Source organism: Petromyzon marinus, unplaced genomic scaffold, assembly GCF_048934315.1.
Source record: "Petromyzon marinus isolate PM22_M1 ecotype Great Lakes invasive population unplaced genomic scaffold, UKy_Petmar_22M1.pri1.0 PM_G_Scaffold_10, whole genome shotgun sequence".
Classification (NCBI taxonomy): Eukaryota; Metazoa; Chordata; class Hyperoartia; order Petromyzontiformes; family Petromyzontidae; genus Petromyzon; species Petromyzon marinus.
This window is the reverse complement of record NW_027422651.1, coordinates 1,629,898-1,647,379: the sequence shown is the minus strand read 5'-3', so window position 1 is coordinate 1,647,379 and position 17,482 is coordinate 1,629,898. Positions and strand designations below refer to the sequence as shown.

The 17,482-nt window shown below is 47.1% G+C and overlaps 1 protein-coding gene across 2 annotated transcripts; it reads right to left on the bottom strand.

Moving 5' to 3' along the window:
* Nucleotides 1-203: 203 nt before the first annotated feature.
* On the bottom strand, nt 204-7,964 carry LOC142908590 (gap junction gamma-1 protein-like). Of its 2 annotated transcripts, none has more exons than XM_076059358.1 (4): nt 7,885-7,964; nt 4,239-4,573; nt 3,631-4,092; nt 204-961 (listed from the first exon to the last, which is right to left on the bottom strand). In XM_076059358.1, the coding sequence occupies exons 2-4, from the start codon at nt 4,538-4,540 to the stop codon at nt 517-519; spliced, it is 1,209 nt and encodes a 402-aa protein (XP_075915473.1). In that variant the 5' UTR covers nt 4,541-4,573; nt 7,885-7,964; the 3' UTR covers nt 204-516. The 2 variants fall into 2 exon arrangements, with proteins under 2 accessions (XP_075915473.1, XP_075915474.1); XM_076059359.1 differs by having other exon boundaries at nt 3,751-4,092.
* Between the last annotated feature and the right edge of the window lie 9,518 nt (nt 7,965-17,482).

Below are 17,482 nucleotides of genomic sequence, written 5' to 3'. Positions count from 1 at the left end.
TAGTGTAGTGTATAGTAGTGCAGTGTATAGTGTTGGGAGAATAAATCCATGCTCACAATTGTTCTCTCAAACACGCTGGTGGGCTGCAGTAGTAACCACCCGGCACGAGGTTTCGTCTACGTGACACAACCTTGCTGGCTGATGCCGGGTGGTGGAGTGCTCAACGACATATCTACAACTCACAAGCGAGATCTGACCCCCCAAAAGAGAAAACCTTTATTCGTGAATAACTCGGCGTTCAACTCAAAACAGGAAACTTAAATCTCGACTTGAAGCTTTCGTGACTGCAGGGATTCACACTCTTTGGTTCTTTTGGTAAAGTCACCACGTAGAAGGGAAACAATAAAATAAAAAAATAAAAAAATAAAACAATAAGATAATTCTATTGCTTTATATTTTTCTTATTTTATAGTTTCCCTTCTACGTGGTGACTTTACCGAAAGAACCAAGAATAAAAAGTAAAATGTTTATTTCTACCGACGTGACTTTACCGAAAGGACCAAAGAGTAAGGAAACTTAAACTGAGATGGTTGGATATTTCTTCGTTCGGACGGCCCTTCCCTTCCTAGAGGCGGCCTTGACCTCTCCTTGTTCTTCTCCGGAATCTCCTACTTCGTCTGCCGCCGCCGCCACTTCGTATTTCTTGCCGAGCTGCACTTGGGGGTTTTTGCTCACGGCCACCGCGGCCGAGCGTAAGGCCGGAGTCTCCCGCCGTCCTCCCTCTCTGCCTCCCCCACCTCTCCCTGCTCCGCTCTCCCCGTATCCCCGCGTTGCCCTGGCCCGTCGGGGTGGTGGGGAAACCGTCAGCTCCAGCCGCCGCTGTATCGCGCGCAGGTAACCTTGCAGCTGCGATGCAGCCGCCGGCGTTATCGCCACCTGCCGGGGGGCGGCCTCCTCCGTCTCGGCCGCGCGACGAGGAGGAGGAGGAGGAGGCGGAGGAGGAGGATCGCCGTTCGCAATCCTGTTCATGGCAACGACAGTAGCAGCGGGAACGGCACGTTTTGAGCGTCAGGGAGGAAGCCCATACCCTTTCTGGCAATAAAGCACGAGTTGTGTTCAGATGTTGGAACGCCAAATAGAAACCTTTTGCATGGAATCAAGTTCACATTAACCACACGCAGCACTTGTGTGGTGGGTTCCATTTAGGCGCACACTAGAACTGGAGGCAACAGGTAACTCTCAACAGGATGACGACATAGGGCGGTAACCACCGCTCCCAACTTAGCTAATTATATTACCGGACCAGGACAGCTCAACACGCTGCCTGGTCCACTAGCGGAGACCGGAGACCGAGGACCTTAGATGGCGGCTTCATTCCCAGAGTTGACCCAGCAGCCCCGCTCCCACCCGGGACTTGGTTTATAACTGTGTGGCCGGCTCTGCCCTTGGCCACGCCCCCTTCCAGATCCTTCCGGGAGGGGGCGTGGCCGGCTCTGCCCTTGGCCACGCCCCCTTCCAGATCCTTCCGGGATGGTCCCTGGGTCCTTATCACGTAACCCTCACGTCCCCCCTTGCCCCCTCGTCCAGTCACGTGCCCTCTCGGGTTCACCCAGGATATCATGTCCTGACCCGACCTCAGCGACACCCGGACCCTGCCCTCTAGTGAGCCATTCCGTGCCGTGCTCACTCTGGTACCATAGAGCGGCACCACGCATACAGCACCACTCTTCACTCGCTACTGTCGCTACAGAGTAGTGACACCATTTATGTCGCTACACTTGTGGTGAACATGCAAACAAACATGCTCTGGTAGTATATGATGCATTGTCTTTGAAACTGATTGGTCCACACCAGGGAGAGCTATCTTTAGAGCCTAGCCTCAAACAGTGTTAGACCAGAGGATGCCAAAAGGCGAACAGCACAGACACAATGCCACTATCAGCACATTGAGAGCTCGTTGTGAGCAGCTACATCATGTGCAGCTACATCATGGGAGGTCCCATGGTGACGTCGAATTTGTTATCAGTGAAAACAAACGGCATCCCACGCGATAGCCGCGGTCAAAAAATAAATAGCGGAAGACATTTCCGCGTTCGATATTTCGAGGCTTACCTCGCGTGATATATTTTTGCTCCTCTCCCCAATGACTTCAAGTAGGAATCTGCCGAAGTGCGGGCACGCAGCGCGCCCTCCCGTCGAACGAGGGCACTGGCTAAGTAATGAACGTGTCAGCAGCGATGACGCACGTCCAGTTTCAAGTACCGCGTGAAGGAAGCCGAGTGACAGCGGAGGGAGTTAGTGACATGGGTTAGCAGCAGTAGCAGCTGTAGAACATTACTGCTGAAGGCCTACGAGATATAAGTGTCTAGGGCCTACAAGAACCTTAATCTGGCCCTGACTGAAGGCCTACGAGATAGAAGTATCTAGGGCCTACAAGAACCTTAATCCAGCCCTTACTGAAGGCCTATGAGACAGAAGTGTCTAGGGCCTACAATAAACCTCAATCCGGCCCTGACTGAAGGCCTACGAGATATAAGTGTCTAGGGCCTACAAGAACCTTAATCCAGCCCTGACTGAAGGCCTACGAGATAGAAGTGTCTAGGGCCTACAAGAACCTTAATCTGGCCCTGACTGAAGGCCTACGAGATATAAGTGTCTAGGGCCTACAATAAACCTCAATCCAGCCCTGACTGAAGGCCTACGAGATAGAAGTGTCAAGACCCTACAAGAACCTTAATCCGGCCCTGACTGAAGGCCTACGAGACAGAAGTGTCTAGGGCCTACAAGAACCTTAATCCAATTTCGATTTAAAGCTTTCGTGACTGCAATGATTCATCTTCTTTGGTTCTTTCGGTAAAGTCACGTAGAATGAGAATAAAATAATAAATTGATAAAATAAAATAACACAATAATATTCTCACGACGTTTCGGCCACAACACAAGCGGCCTTCATCAGGTGAAGGGGGCGAGACTGTCTGGTAGGACAGCGCTGGAGTGAGAGAGCCACGTTCAGATAACGGCTTTTAAGCTGTGTGAGAGGAACAAAGAGCCTTGACAAAGGAATTAGCATAAAATTTAGCATTGAAATGGCTGAATGATTAGCTTGTGACTGGTCACAGAAATAGCTATGTTAAAAGTTAAAGCATACACATCCGCAGAGGCACCCATTGTTAAAAGGAATTAGCATAGAATTTAGCATTGAAATAGCTAAGTTAAGGCATACACATCCGCAGAGGCACCCCTTGACAATGGGATTAGCATAGAATTTAGCATTGAAATGGCTGAGTGATTCGCTTGTAACTGCTACAGAAATAGCTACGTTGAAGTCAGAGCATACACATTCACCGAGGCACTTAGTACAAATCAAACAGGAGAATTTAGCATTGAAATAACTAGGCGAATTTAGCATTGAAATAACTGGGTGATTTGCTAGTGACTGGTCACAGAAATGACTACACATCTGAGCTATTCACAGTACTATATAGTGAACCAATAAAAACTAAAATATAAATTACCTTCATGTTATCAATAAACTCTATAGAATATATAGATGAAGGCCGCTTGTGTTGTGGCCGAAACGTCGTGAGAATATTATTGTGTTATTTTATTTTATCAATTTATTATTTTATTCTCATTCTACGTGACTTTACCGAAAGAACCAAAGAAGATGAACCTTAATCCAGCCCTGACCGTTGCTGGCGCTTGGCTCGGCTGCCTGGCAACAAGTCCCCGAGGGCGCCCATCCCCAGGTGCCACAGCTCGGCCAGGTCGAGAGCCAGGCTGAGGCCGCCCACGGCGTACATCACGTACAGGAAGACGGTCTTCTCCGTGGGCCTCGACACGAAGCAGTCGACGCGGTGGCGGCAAGGGTGGCGGCGGGGGCACTCGAAGCGGGGGATCACCTCCAAGCCGTACATCACGTACTGGCCCAGAAGGAAGCCCACTTCGGCCACCGTGCGCAGGACGAGCTGCAGCGTGTACGCCCACATGAGGCCGTCGGCCGGGATCGCGCGGCGCCCGTCGTGCCATCTGTGGTCGTTCTTCTTGACCTCGCCAGCCTCGTCGGCAAACTCCCCTCCTTTCTCCGCTTGGACATTCTCCTCGGCTTGCTCGGTCCGTCGGTGCTTTTTGTGGCCGGTCGAGCCTTCTGACCTGCGGATAACGACGCGGGAATGAAAGTTTAAAAATATCCTTCTCACCAAAACAAAGAGTGGAATTAAGGTTTTTTTTTGGGGGGGGGGGCCTTCATCGTCATTATCATCATCACGATTATCGTCGTCGTCGTAACTCTACTAGACCTCTGTATCCTGTGTATGGCGAAGGCGAGGTAGAGAATGCTGGGCGCCGCCACGGTGATAATCTGAAAAATCCAGAAGCGCACGTAGGAGAGGGGAGCGAAGGAGTCGTAGCAGACGTTTGTGCAGCCCGGCTGTTGCGAGTTGCACATGAACGAGCTCTGCTCGTCGTGGTAGATGGATTCGCCCGCCGCGATAGTCAGCATGATGCGCAAGATCAGGAACGTGGTGAGCCAGAGCTTGCCCAGGTACGTCGAGTGCAGAGATATCTCCTCCAACAGATGGGTCAGGAAGCTCCAGCTCATTGCGACCGCCGGCTCACCAAAAGCGTTGCCCGCCTGAGAATTCCAGAAGAGAGACGCGGATTTAGACGGCGCGTTGGCCGGCCGCGCGTCAACCAATGTCGCACGTTGGGCACCGCATTCAGCTTGAGACACCGTCGATCGTCATCGATTATCCGTCACCACACGATTATCATCCGACATTATCCAGCGGTCCTGGGCCGATCTGGCGAAACTGGCAAAGCCGCTCCAAAGGCCGTAGTAAACCAGTCCCGGCGATCGGCACCATTGTGCAGCGTGACCAAAAAAAAGCGTAGCCGCACTTGTGTTAGAGGATGTCTCACCCGTCCTCACACACTCTGGTGTTAAACCGGAGCCGGTCATGAGCACACTGGGCAGATGTGAGAAACTCTGCACTCTCGCCACATCTGAGCACTATTAATTCAGCAGTGCATAGTGACTGTGGTGGTCCGTGCTATTACTACAGCAGTGCATAGTGTGGTGGTACCTGCTTTCCCTGCAGCAGTGCATGCATACTGTGGTGTAAGCTGCTATGATTAGAGCAGGGCAAGCGAAAGTGGTGGTACCTGCTATGATTAGAGTAGTACATGCTGACTCTATAGCAGTATTAATGGACTGTACAGTAGTACATGCTGACTCTATAGCATTAGATATCGACTCTACAGTAGTACATGCTGACTGTATAGCAGTATTAATGGACTGTACAGTAGTACATGCTGACTGTATAGCAGTAGATATCGACTCTACAGTATTAATAGTGATTCTATAGCAGTATTAATAGTGACTCTATAGCAGTATTAATAGTGACTCTATAGCAGTATTAATAGTGACTCTATAGCAGTATTAATAGTGACTCGATAACAGTATTAATATTCACTCTATCGCATTATTAATAGTGACTCTATAACAGTATTAATAGTCACTCTATAGCAGTATTAATAGTCCCTCTATAGCGGTATTTATAGTGACTCTATAACAGTATTAATAGTGACTCTATAGCAGTATCAATAGTCACTCTACAGCAGTATTAATAGTGACTCTATAGCAGTATTAATAGTGACTCTATAGCAGTATTAATAGTCACTCTATAGCAGTATTAATAGTTACTCTATAGCAGTATCAATAGTCACTCTATAGCAGTATTAATAGTGACTCTATAGCAGTATTAATAGTGACTCTATAGCAGTATTAATATTGACTCTATAGCAGTATTAAGTCACTATATAGCAGTATTAATAGTGACTCTATAGCAGTATTAATAGTGACTCTATAGCAGTATTAATAGTGACTCTATTTCAGTATTAATAGTCACTCTATAACAGTATTAATAGTGACTCTATATCAGTATTAATACTGACTCTATAACAGTATTAATAGTGACTCTATAGCAGTATTAATAGTGACTCTATAGCAGTATTAATAGTGACTCTATAGCAGTATTAAAAGTCACTCTATAGCAGTATTAATAGTCACTCTATAGCAGTATCAATAGTCACTCTATAGCAGTATTAATAGTGACTCTATAGAAGTATTAATAGTCACCCTATAGCAGATTTAATAGTCCCTCTATAGCAGTATTAATAGTGACTCTATAGCAGTATTAATAGTGACTCTATAGCAGTATCAATAGTCACTCTATAGCAGTATTAAGTCACTCTATAGCAGTATTAATATTGACTCTATAACAGTATTAATAGTGACTCTATAGCAGCATTAATAGCGACTCTATAGCAGTATTAATAGTGACTCTATAGCAGTATTAATAGTGACTCTATAACAGTATTAATAGTGACTCTATAGCAGTATTAATAGTGACTCTATAGCAGTATTAATAGTGACTCTATAACAGTATTAATAGTGACTCTATAGCAGTATTAATAGTGACTCTATAACAGTATTAATAGTGACTCTATAACAGTATTAATAGTCACTCTATAGCAGTATTAATAGTGACTCTATAACAGTATTAATAGTGACTCTATAACAGTATTAATAGTGACTCTATAGCAGTATCAATAGTCACTCTATAGCAGTATTAATAGTGACTCTATAGCAGTATTAAGTCACTCTATAGCAGTATTAATAGTGACTATAACAGTATTAATAGTGACTCTATAACAGTATTAATAGTGACTCTATAACAGTATTAATAGTGACTCTATAACAGTATTAATAGTGACTCTATAACAGTATTAATAGTGACTCTATAGCAGTATTAATAGTGACTCTATAGCAGTATTAATAGTGACTCTATAGCAGTATTAATAGTGACTCTATAGCATTATTAATAGTGACTCTATATCAGTATTAATAGTGACTCTATAACAGTATTAATAGTGACTCTATAGCAGTATTAATAGTGACTCTATAGCAGTATTAATAGTGACTCTATAACAGTATTAATAGTGACTCTATAGCAGTATTAATAGTGACTCTATAACAGTATTAATAGTGACTCTATAACAGTATTAATAGTGACTCTATAACAGTATTAATAGTGACTCTATAGCAGTATTAATAGTGACTCTATAACAGTATTAATAGTCACTCTATAACAGTATTATTAGTGACTCTATAACAGTATTAATAGTGACTCTATAGCAGTATTAATAGTGACTCTATAACAGTATTAATAGTGACTCTATAACAGTATTAATAGTGACTCTATAACAGTATTAATAGTGACTCTATAGCAGTATTAATAGTGACTCTATAACAGTATTAATAGTCACTCTATAACAGTATTATTAGTGACTCTATAACAGTATTAATAGTGACTCTATAACAGCATTAATAGTGACTCTATAGCAGTATTAATAGTGACTCTATAACAGTATTAATAGTGACTCTATAACAGTATTAATAGTGACTCTATAACAGTATTAATAGTGACTCTATAACAGTATTAATAGTGACTCTATAACAGTATTAATAGTGACTCTATAGCAGTATTAATAGTGACTCTATAACAGCATTAATAGTGACTCTATAACAGCATTAATAGTGACTCTATAGCAGTATTAATAGTCACTGTATAACAGTATTAATAGTGACTCTATAACAGTATTAATAGTCACTCTATAGCAGTAATAATAGTAACTCTATAACAGTATTAATAGTGACTATAACAGCATTAATAGTGACTCTATAACAGTATTAATAGTGACTCTATAACAGTATTATTAGTGACTATAGCAGTATTAATAGTGACTCTATAACAGTATTAATAGGGACTCTATAGCAGTATTAATAGTGACTCTATAACAGTATTAATAGTGACTCTATAACAGTATATTTAGTGACTCTATAACAGTATATTTAGTGACTCTATAGCACAAAGTACTCACGTGACACAGTGACGCGATGTGGCCGTGAGGACGACCGAACGCGCATCACGTGGCAGGGTCCGCCCCCCCCCACGTGGCAGGGTCCTCCCCCACGTGGCAGGGTCCGCCCCCCGCCCCACGTGACAGGGTCCGCCCCCCCACGTGGCAGGGTCCGCCCCCACGTGGCAGGGTCGTGTGCCCATAGGTGGTAGTGGATGTGAAAGACCCAACGCAGAAGATCTCCGGGTTTGATAATCCGTGGGGTTACTCGCCCCCCACCATAGTAATGTGGAGTTTCCACCACTGGTTCAGGGCTGTAAACAGCCCCCCCCGCCTCGCCCATACCTCCCCCCCCCCACAAAACCAAGACCCCAATGAACCCCTCCCCCACACTGTCCACTCGCTCCAATTCCCACCTCCCCGTCCTACCAGACCCATCCTCACCACCTCCCTGTGATCCTTCCTAATGACCCCACAATCTTTTCATTAATCAGTCGCGACCCAGTCGCTAGGGTCCACGGTGTCCGCTCGCCACGAGCTACAATTTGCCCGGGGCTTCGATTCTCTCTGCATGCGTCGATGATCCGGCATCATAATTGTTCACCCGGCATAAAACATCCAGCCCGCATCTTTCTATGGCCCTGGTGGCTACTAGTCACGTGCCACCTAATTGGTACCTATTTTATCGACCACTCCCACCGAGGCATGATGATGATGATGGGCTGAGTCAATACCACCCCCTCTCCAGAGCAGGACTTGAACCTGGCCGGGCTTACGATTTTAATGACGCAGCAGAGTGGCGGCAGTCGACCTGGGCACTGAGTCACTTAGCCAGGAGCTGAACTCACCGTATCCGATACAAAGTGGAGGGGGTGCGGGGTGGGGGGGAAGCCGAACTTGGCCGATCCCATCTCTAAATGTAAATTGTGACCACCGAGACCCATTGTCGGGCAGGGCACTGCCAGCCCCCCCCCCCACAACGTCCAGCGCGGTGGTACAGTCCGGGTGGGTCACCAAGCCCCGCCCACGCGCCGCCAGTCGCTCGCTCCGACCGCGCGCGCGGTCGGTAATTGTCGCGGGGCGCTCCACTTGGAGTTGCCACCTGTCCCGGTTTCTCTTCCTGGTAAGTTCGCGTTTGCCGACGTCCGGGGAAGTCTCGAATCCTTTCCCGGGATATTGAAAGTCCAGGGTCAGCTGTATCAGCAACAATAATAATAATCTCGACTTGAAGTTTTCGTGACTGCAGGGATCCACACTCTTAGTTTCTTTCGGTAAAGTTACGTAGTAGGTATAAGATAAAATGTTGTTTTAATTTAAATTATTTTATTACCTACTTGACTTTACCGAGATACCCATAGAGCGGCTCTCTGTTGATTGGTTGATGAACACGATTGTACTGTTCAAAATAAAACCTCAACCAAAATCTTCAAAAATTTAAACTACCATATTCAACCAACCTTCACTTGATGTACTTGCAGTGTATAATAGTTTAAAACTTACAGGAATTGTAACTATTGATATATTGATAGATTTGAGCCGATTTCATAACTAAACATTAAATGTATCAGAGACCGAATGGTTAAACACTGTGTTTTGATCTTTTTTCCTTTGCATTCATTAACATTAAAAGGTATTAATCTTATAATTTGTTTTATGCAGTGTTTAAATTGGCCATACTATATATACTTCAAAATGTATTTGTACAAAAAAACGCCTTTGCACTGGCTGCTGTGTGCATTTAATCCACGTAAAAACAAATCAGCATTAGCCACTCATAACAGATTTGTAACTCGTACAGCAAGCGTAGTCATTACCTGGACCTTAATGAACCACATTAAACCAATCTATTTCGAGCAATATTAAATCACCGAGGGAGTACTCCCAAAGAAATTAAGATGCCTGGCAATGTCATTATTATTCTTGGTTCTTTCGGTAAAAGTCACGTAGAAGGGAAACACCTGATGATGACTGCTCGTGTTGCAGTCGAAACTTCGTGAGAATTTTATTGTTTTATATTTTTATTATTTTATTGTTTCCCTTCTACGTGCAGGTGACTTTACCGAAAGAACCAAGAATATGAATCCCTGCAGTCACGAAAGCTTTAAATCAAAATGTCATTATTGTTAAGTACTCACCTTTAACCTTTGCGAGTGGCGTGGCATAGCGCTGCCTACGACGCCACTACTGACGCCTGCAGGCCACGGTAGAAACTTGAGAGGGGGACATCTCGGCTAAAAGTCACAGAGGGTGCCAATCGGGAAGGGCGCTCGCAGGTTCCAGAAGGAGGGCGTGGCCGGGGAGGGGCGTGGCCTCGCTGAGAGTCCAGGAGGGGCCCCTGTGTGGGACCTCGTGGCTGTTGCTGGGAAGTGGGATGATTGCCCGTCGTGCTACTCACGTCCATCGTCGTCACCATCTCGCCGTCGCCTCCGAGAGAGAGACACAGGGATAGAGAAAGGGACAGACAGAGAGAGAGACACACAGGGATAGAGAAAGAGACAGACAGAGAGAGAGACACAGGGATAGAGAAAGGGACAGACAGAGACACAGAGAGACACAGGGATAGAGAAAGAGACAGACAGAGATAGACACAGAGAGAGACACAGGGATAGAGAAAGAGACAGAGAGAGAGAGAGACAGGGGTAGAGAAAGGGACAGACAGAGAGAGAGACACAGGGATAGAGAAAGGGACAGACAGAGAGAGAGACACAGAGAGAGACACAGGGATAGAGAAAAGGACAGACAGAGAGAGACACAGAGAGAGACACAGAGATAGAGAAAGAGACATACAGAGAGAGACACAGGGATAGAGAAAGAGACAGACAGAGAGACACAGAGAGAGACACAGGGATAGAGAAAGAGACAGACAGAGAGAGACACAGGGATAGAGAAAGAGACAGACAGAGAGAGACACTGGGATAGAGAAAGAGACAGACAGAGAGAGAGACACAGAGAGAGACACAGGGATAGAGAAAGAGACAGAGAGAGACACAGAGAGAGACACAGGGATAGAGAAAGAGACAGACAGAGAGACACAGAGAGAGAGAGAGAGAGGCAGACACATAGAGAGACAGAGAGAGACAGAAACAGAGACTCAGCAGGCCAAGTGTTACTAAGTAGACGTCACGAGCTGGCGTGTGTAGTAGTAGTAGTACTGTGTAGTAGTAGTACTGTGTAGTAGTGCTGTGTAGTAGTACTGTGTAGTAATAGTACTGTGTAGTAGTACTGTGTAATAGCACTGTGTAGTAGTACTGTGTAGTAGTAGTACTGTGTAGTAGTAGTACTGTGTAGTAGTACTGTGTAATAGTACTGTGTAGTAGTACTGTGTAGTAGTAGTACTGTGTAGTAGTACTGTGTAATAGTACTGTGTAGTAGTACTGTGTAGTAGTAGTAGTACTGTGTAATAGTACTGTGTAGTAGTACTGTGTAGTAATAGTACTGTGTAGTAGTAGTACTGTGTAGTAGTAGTACTGTGTAGTAGTACTGTGTAGTAGTACTGTGTAGTAATAGTACTGTGTAATAGTACTGTGTAGTAGTACTGTGTAGTAGTACTGTGTAGTAGTAGTACTGTGTAGTAATACTGTGTAGTAGTAGTACTGTGTAGTAGTACTCTGTAGTAATAGTACTGTGTAGTAGTACTGTGTAGTAGTAGTACTGTGTAGTAATCGTACTGTGTAGTAGTAGTACTGTGTTGTAGTACTGTGTAGTAGTAGTACTGTGTAGTAATAGTACTATGTAGTAGTAGTACTGGGTAGTAGCACTGTGTAGTAGTACTGTGTAGTAGTAGTACTGTGTAGTAATAGTACTGTGTAGTAGTAGTACTGTGTAGTAGTAGTACTGTGTAGTAGTGCTGTGTAGTAATAGTACTGTGTAGTAGTAGTACTGTGTAGTACTGTGTAATAGTAGTACTGTGTAGTAGTACTGTGTAGTAGTAGTACTGTGTAGTAGTACTGTGTAGTAGTAGTACTGTGTAGTAGTAGTACTGTGTAGTAATAGTACTGTGTAGTAGTACTGTGTAGTAGTAGTAGTACTGTGTAGTAGTAGTACTGTGTAGTAGTGATGTGTAGTAGTACTGTGTAGTAGTAGTACTGTGTAATAGTACTGTGTAGTAGTAGTACTGTGTAATAGTACTGTGTAGTAGTAGTACTGTGTAGTAGTACTGTGTAATAGTACTGTGTAGTAGTAGTACTGTGTAGTAGTAGTACTGTGTAGTAGTAGTAGTACTGTGTCCTACTACCACTATAATGTAAAGTCTCCTGTATGAGTTTAAGGGGAGACGCAGCAAAAGTAGCAGCAGGAGATGTTTCATCTCTCTCTTTCGATGTCCCTCTCTCTCTCATCTCTTCCCATCTCACCCCCTCTCTCCCCACGGCTCTCCGTCGCTGAATCAACGCCAAGAAGGCCCCAGCGTGCTCCTCACTCCTCGCTTGGAGCTGTCCCTGGTGCGGACAGTTTATATACACGTAATATACAGTTTATATATACATAATATACAGTTCATATATACATAATATACACTTTATATATACATAATATACAGTTTATGTATACACACAAAAAACAGTTTAGATTACGCATAATCATCATACATCGCCTCACAATAATTTTAATTTCACCACGTAAGGCCCCACACTCACAGAGACCCATGCTTACAAAGACCCACGGAGACTCATACCCACAGAAACCCACACTCATAGAGACCCACTGCTACCCACAGAGACCCATACCCACAGAAACCCACACTCATAGAGACCCACTGCTACCCACAGAGACCCATGCTCACAAATGCCCACACTCATAGAGACCCACTGCTACCCACAGAGGCCCATACCCACAGAAACCCACACTCATAGAGACCCACTGCTACCCACAGAGACCCATACCCACAGAAACCCACACTCATAGAGACCCACTGCTACCCACAGAGACCCATACCCACAGAAACCCACACTCATAGAGACCCACTGCTACCCACAGAGACCCATACCCACAGAAACCCACACTCATAGAGACCCACTGCTACCCACAGAGACCCATACCCACAGAAACCCACACTCATAGAGACCCACTGCTACCCACAGAGACCCATACCCACAGAGACGCACACTCATAGAGACCCACTGCTACCCACAGAGACCCATACCCACAGAAACCCACACTCATAGAGACCCACTGCTACCCACAGAGACCCATACCCACAGAGACCCACACTCATAGAGACCCACTGCGACCCACAGAGACTCATACCCACAGAAACCCACACTCATAGAGACCCACTGCTACCCACAGAGACCCATACCCACAGAAACCCACACTCATAGAGACCCACTGCTACCCACAGAGACCCATACCCACAGAAACCCACACTCATAGAGACCCACTGCTACCCACAGAGACCCATACCCACAGAAACCCACACTCATAGAGACCCACTGCTACCCACAGAGACTCATACCCACAGAAACCCACACTCATAGAGACCCACTGCTACCCACAGAGACCCATACCCACAGAAACCCACACTCATAGAGACCCACTGCTACCCAGAGACCCATACCCACAGAAACCCACACTCATAGAGACCCACTGCTACCCACAGAGACCCATACCCACAGAAACCCACACTCATAGAGACCCACTGCTACCCACAGAGACAGATACCCACAGAAACCCACACTCATAGAGACCCACTGCTACCCACAGAGACCCATGCTCACAAATGCCCACACTCATAGAGACCCACTGCTACCCACAGAGACCCATATCCACAGAAACCCACACTCATAGAGACCCACTGCTACCCACAGAGACCCATTCCCACAGAAACCCACACTCATAGAGACCCACTGCTACCCACAGAGACCCATATCCACAGAAACCCACACTCATAGAGACCCACTGCTACCCACAGAGACCCATACCCACAGAAACCCACACTCATAGAGACACACTGCTACCCACAGAGACCCATGCTCACAAATGTCCACACTCATAGAGACCCACTGCTACCCACAGAGACCCATATCCACAGAAACCCACACTCATAGACACCCACTGCTACCTACAGAGACCCATACCCACAGAAACCCACACTCATAGACACCCACTGCTACCCACAGAGACCCATACCCACAGAAACCCACACTCATAAAGACCCACTGCTACCCACAGAGACGCATTCCCACAGAAACCCACACTCATAGAGACCCATTACTACCCACAGAGACCCATATCCACAGAAACCCACACTCATAGAGACCCATTACTACCCACAGAGACCCATACCCACAGAAACCCACACTCATAGAGACCCACTGCTACCCACAGAGACTCATTCCCACAGAAACTCACACTCATAGAGACCAGGGACGTGCGGTCAGGGGAGGCAAGGGAGGCAGAGCCTCACCTGTGATACTCCAATGAAAACAGCTGTTACGAAAAGTAAAAATAAAGAATAATCCAATAAAATAAATATTAAGATTTTTCCACTGATGTGTGTTATGAATGTAATTTCTGTACGATTCCAATCATTTTTAGAGTCAAAATCGCCAAATTTGCGGAGCTCCGCTGCAAATACAGGAAGAGACGAGAGGTGAGACAGCGACGAGCTCAGCCTCCCCTCTGATTGCGCAACCCCTCAGTAACTGGATGGAGCGTGGGCAAAAAGCACGTGCTTGTTACTATCTCAGTATGTCACCAATGTAATGTTTGTAGACCCCTTCATTTCATGTCCTCGCCTTCCATACTCCAGGTAACTTATTTCACGTGTATGTATAAAGATATGTAGGGCCGCTGGTCTCGTCGTGAAACTGCAATGAAAAAGCACCAGGGGAGGCAGCTCTCACATCTGCCTCACTGAGGGGGACGTGTCTAACACGCCCCCTCAGTGAGGCCACGCCCACATCAGTGAGGCCACGCCCCCCTCAGTGTGTGAATCTGGCTCTGACACCAGCCAGTGCCTCCCCCAGCCATTGACCTCACCGCACGTCACTGATAGAGACCCACGGAGAGCCACAGAAACCAGCACACTCACAGAGACCTACAGAGACCCACGCAGAGGTGACGGTGTTGGAGGCGATGACGGCCGCGATGGTTGCTGTGACGGCACAGGAGGGGCCGAGCAAGAATCCGACCGGTGACAACCGCCGGCCATGGAGAGGGGCCGAGGTCGAGGAGGAGAAGTCAACCGCGGGAGGATCTCCGACATCTCGGACAGGCTAAGGCAGCTGATTGACGCCGACAGGGGGCAGCAGCGGCCGCCGGACAGGGAGGGCCGGGGGCGGGGGGTCAGCAGCGGGGCCGGAGGCGACAGGGAGTCGAGGAGGGACTCACGGGTGAGGCAGAGGGAGGCGGTGGAGCAGGCGAGGGTTGCGATGGAGCGCGAGGTGTTCTTGAGGGAGCAGTTCTCGCGGCATCGGAGTTCTGTCGAGAGGCGACGGGAGCTACAGGAGCTCGCCAGCCGGGGGCGGAACGTCCACTTCAACCCGACGGAGGAGGCGTGGAGACACGCCGGGGGGGGCACGGCGGGGCGCGGGGGGAGAGGTGGAGGGAGCAGAGTTGGGGGAGGGGGGGTTATAGAGGAGGCGGAGGGAGGAGGGGTGGGTGGAGCGGGGGGAGGGGTGGAGAGAGGGGGAGGAGGAGGGAGGGCGGAGGGAAGGGGTGCAGGGGGGGGCGGGGAGAGGGGTCGGAGGGGGCGTGAGTGGATGGAGCGACTGCGACAGGCAATGACGCTGAGATGGAACCCGTATCATCAGTTTGGGAGGGGGGGGTCAGGAGGGACGAGCAGTGGGTGAGGGAGATAGGGAGGGAAGAGAGGGGTGGGAGGGAGGGGAGGGGTGGAAGGGAGGGAGGGGAGGAGGGAGGGGAGAGAGGGGTGGGAGGGAAGGGGGGAGGGAGGAAGGGGAGGATGGAGGGGGGTGTGTGCGGCCTGCTCCAAGCGTCTCAGCATCGCACCGTGCGGGGGTGGTGGGTGGTGTCAAAATGCCTCCAAGTGTCCCCAGGTCTCCACGTGGAACCCTGGGGAGGTTTCCGTCTTTTTGCGTTCGGGCCTCGGACGTGGAGTTGTTGTAGACATGTTGGGCTGAGTCGGCCCCCAACCAGGGATTGAACTGGTGTCCTTCCTCGTTTGATGGTTATCGTTTGTTTGTGGACGTTAATTATTTTGACATTAGGTTTAAAGTTACCTTTGCCGAATGCCACAATTGACACTGGGCGTGCGTTCATTAAAAGCGGTTCGAAATGTGTGGAGGATCGAACTGAATTACCTTATACAGGCTGTGTTTATCTATAGTGGGTATTACATCTGGGTGAAAGGATCCACCAGGGAAGCCTCTGAAACGTTCCCGAAGGTTCCAAGAGGGGCGTGGCCAGAGGCGGGGCTTAGCCTCCGCGGAGCGAATATAAGCCGGGGGCACAGCAACGTTAGGGGTCGGTGTTGAAGATCGAGAGGAGCTCCCCATCGCTGCTGCTGCCCCGCCATCTCCGCCGGCCACGTGGCGGCGAGACCTCCAGCCGCTCAGCCGCTCCCCAGCGCGCCGTCAGCCGGCGGCGTGTTGGTGAGCGGGGTGAGCGTGGGTGGACATCCGCAGAGAGAGAGAGTGATAGAGGAACAAGTCTGTGCCGAATATTTATTAATAAACAAACTTCAAGTCTTTACCGTGTCGGAGCCAGTCATTACATGATTATAAAAATTATGTGCAGTGCAAGGGGCATGTCCCCGCAGCTGTATGAAATACACTACACTACACACTACTACACTATACACTACACTATACACTACACTATACTACTCTACACTATACACTACACTACACACTAGTGCTGTGCTAGTACACTATACACCACACTATACACTACACACGAGTGCTGTGCTAGTACACTACACTATACACTACACTACACGCTAGTGCTGTGCTAGTACACTACACTATACATTACACTACTCTACACTACACACTAGTGCTGTGCTAGTACACTACACTATACACTACACACTACACTACACACCAGTGCTGTGCTAGTACACTATACACTACACTACACACTAGTGCTGTGCTAGTACACTACACTATACACTACACTATACACTACACTATACTACTCTACACTATACACTACACTACACACTAGTGCTGTGCTAGTACACTATACACCACACTATACACTACACTACACACGAGTGCTGTGCTAGTACACTACACTATACACTACACTACACGCTAGTGCTGTGCTAGTACACTACACTATACATTACACTACTCTACACTACACACTAGTGCTGTGCTAGTACACTACACTATACACTACACACTACACTACACACCAGTGCTGTGCTAGTACACTATACACTACACTACACACTAGTGCTGTGCTAGTACACTACACTATACACTACACTACACACTAGTGCTGTGCTAGTACACTACACTATACACTAAACTACTCTACACTATACTATACACTACACTACACACTAGTGCTGTGCTATTACACTACACTATAAACTACTATACACTACACTACACACTAGTGCTGTGGTAGTACACTACACTATACACTAAACTACTCTACACTACACTATACACTACACTAGTGCTGTGCTAGTACACTACACTATATACTA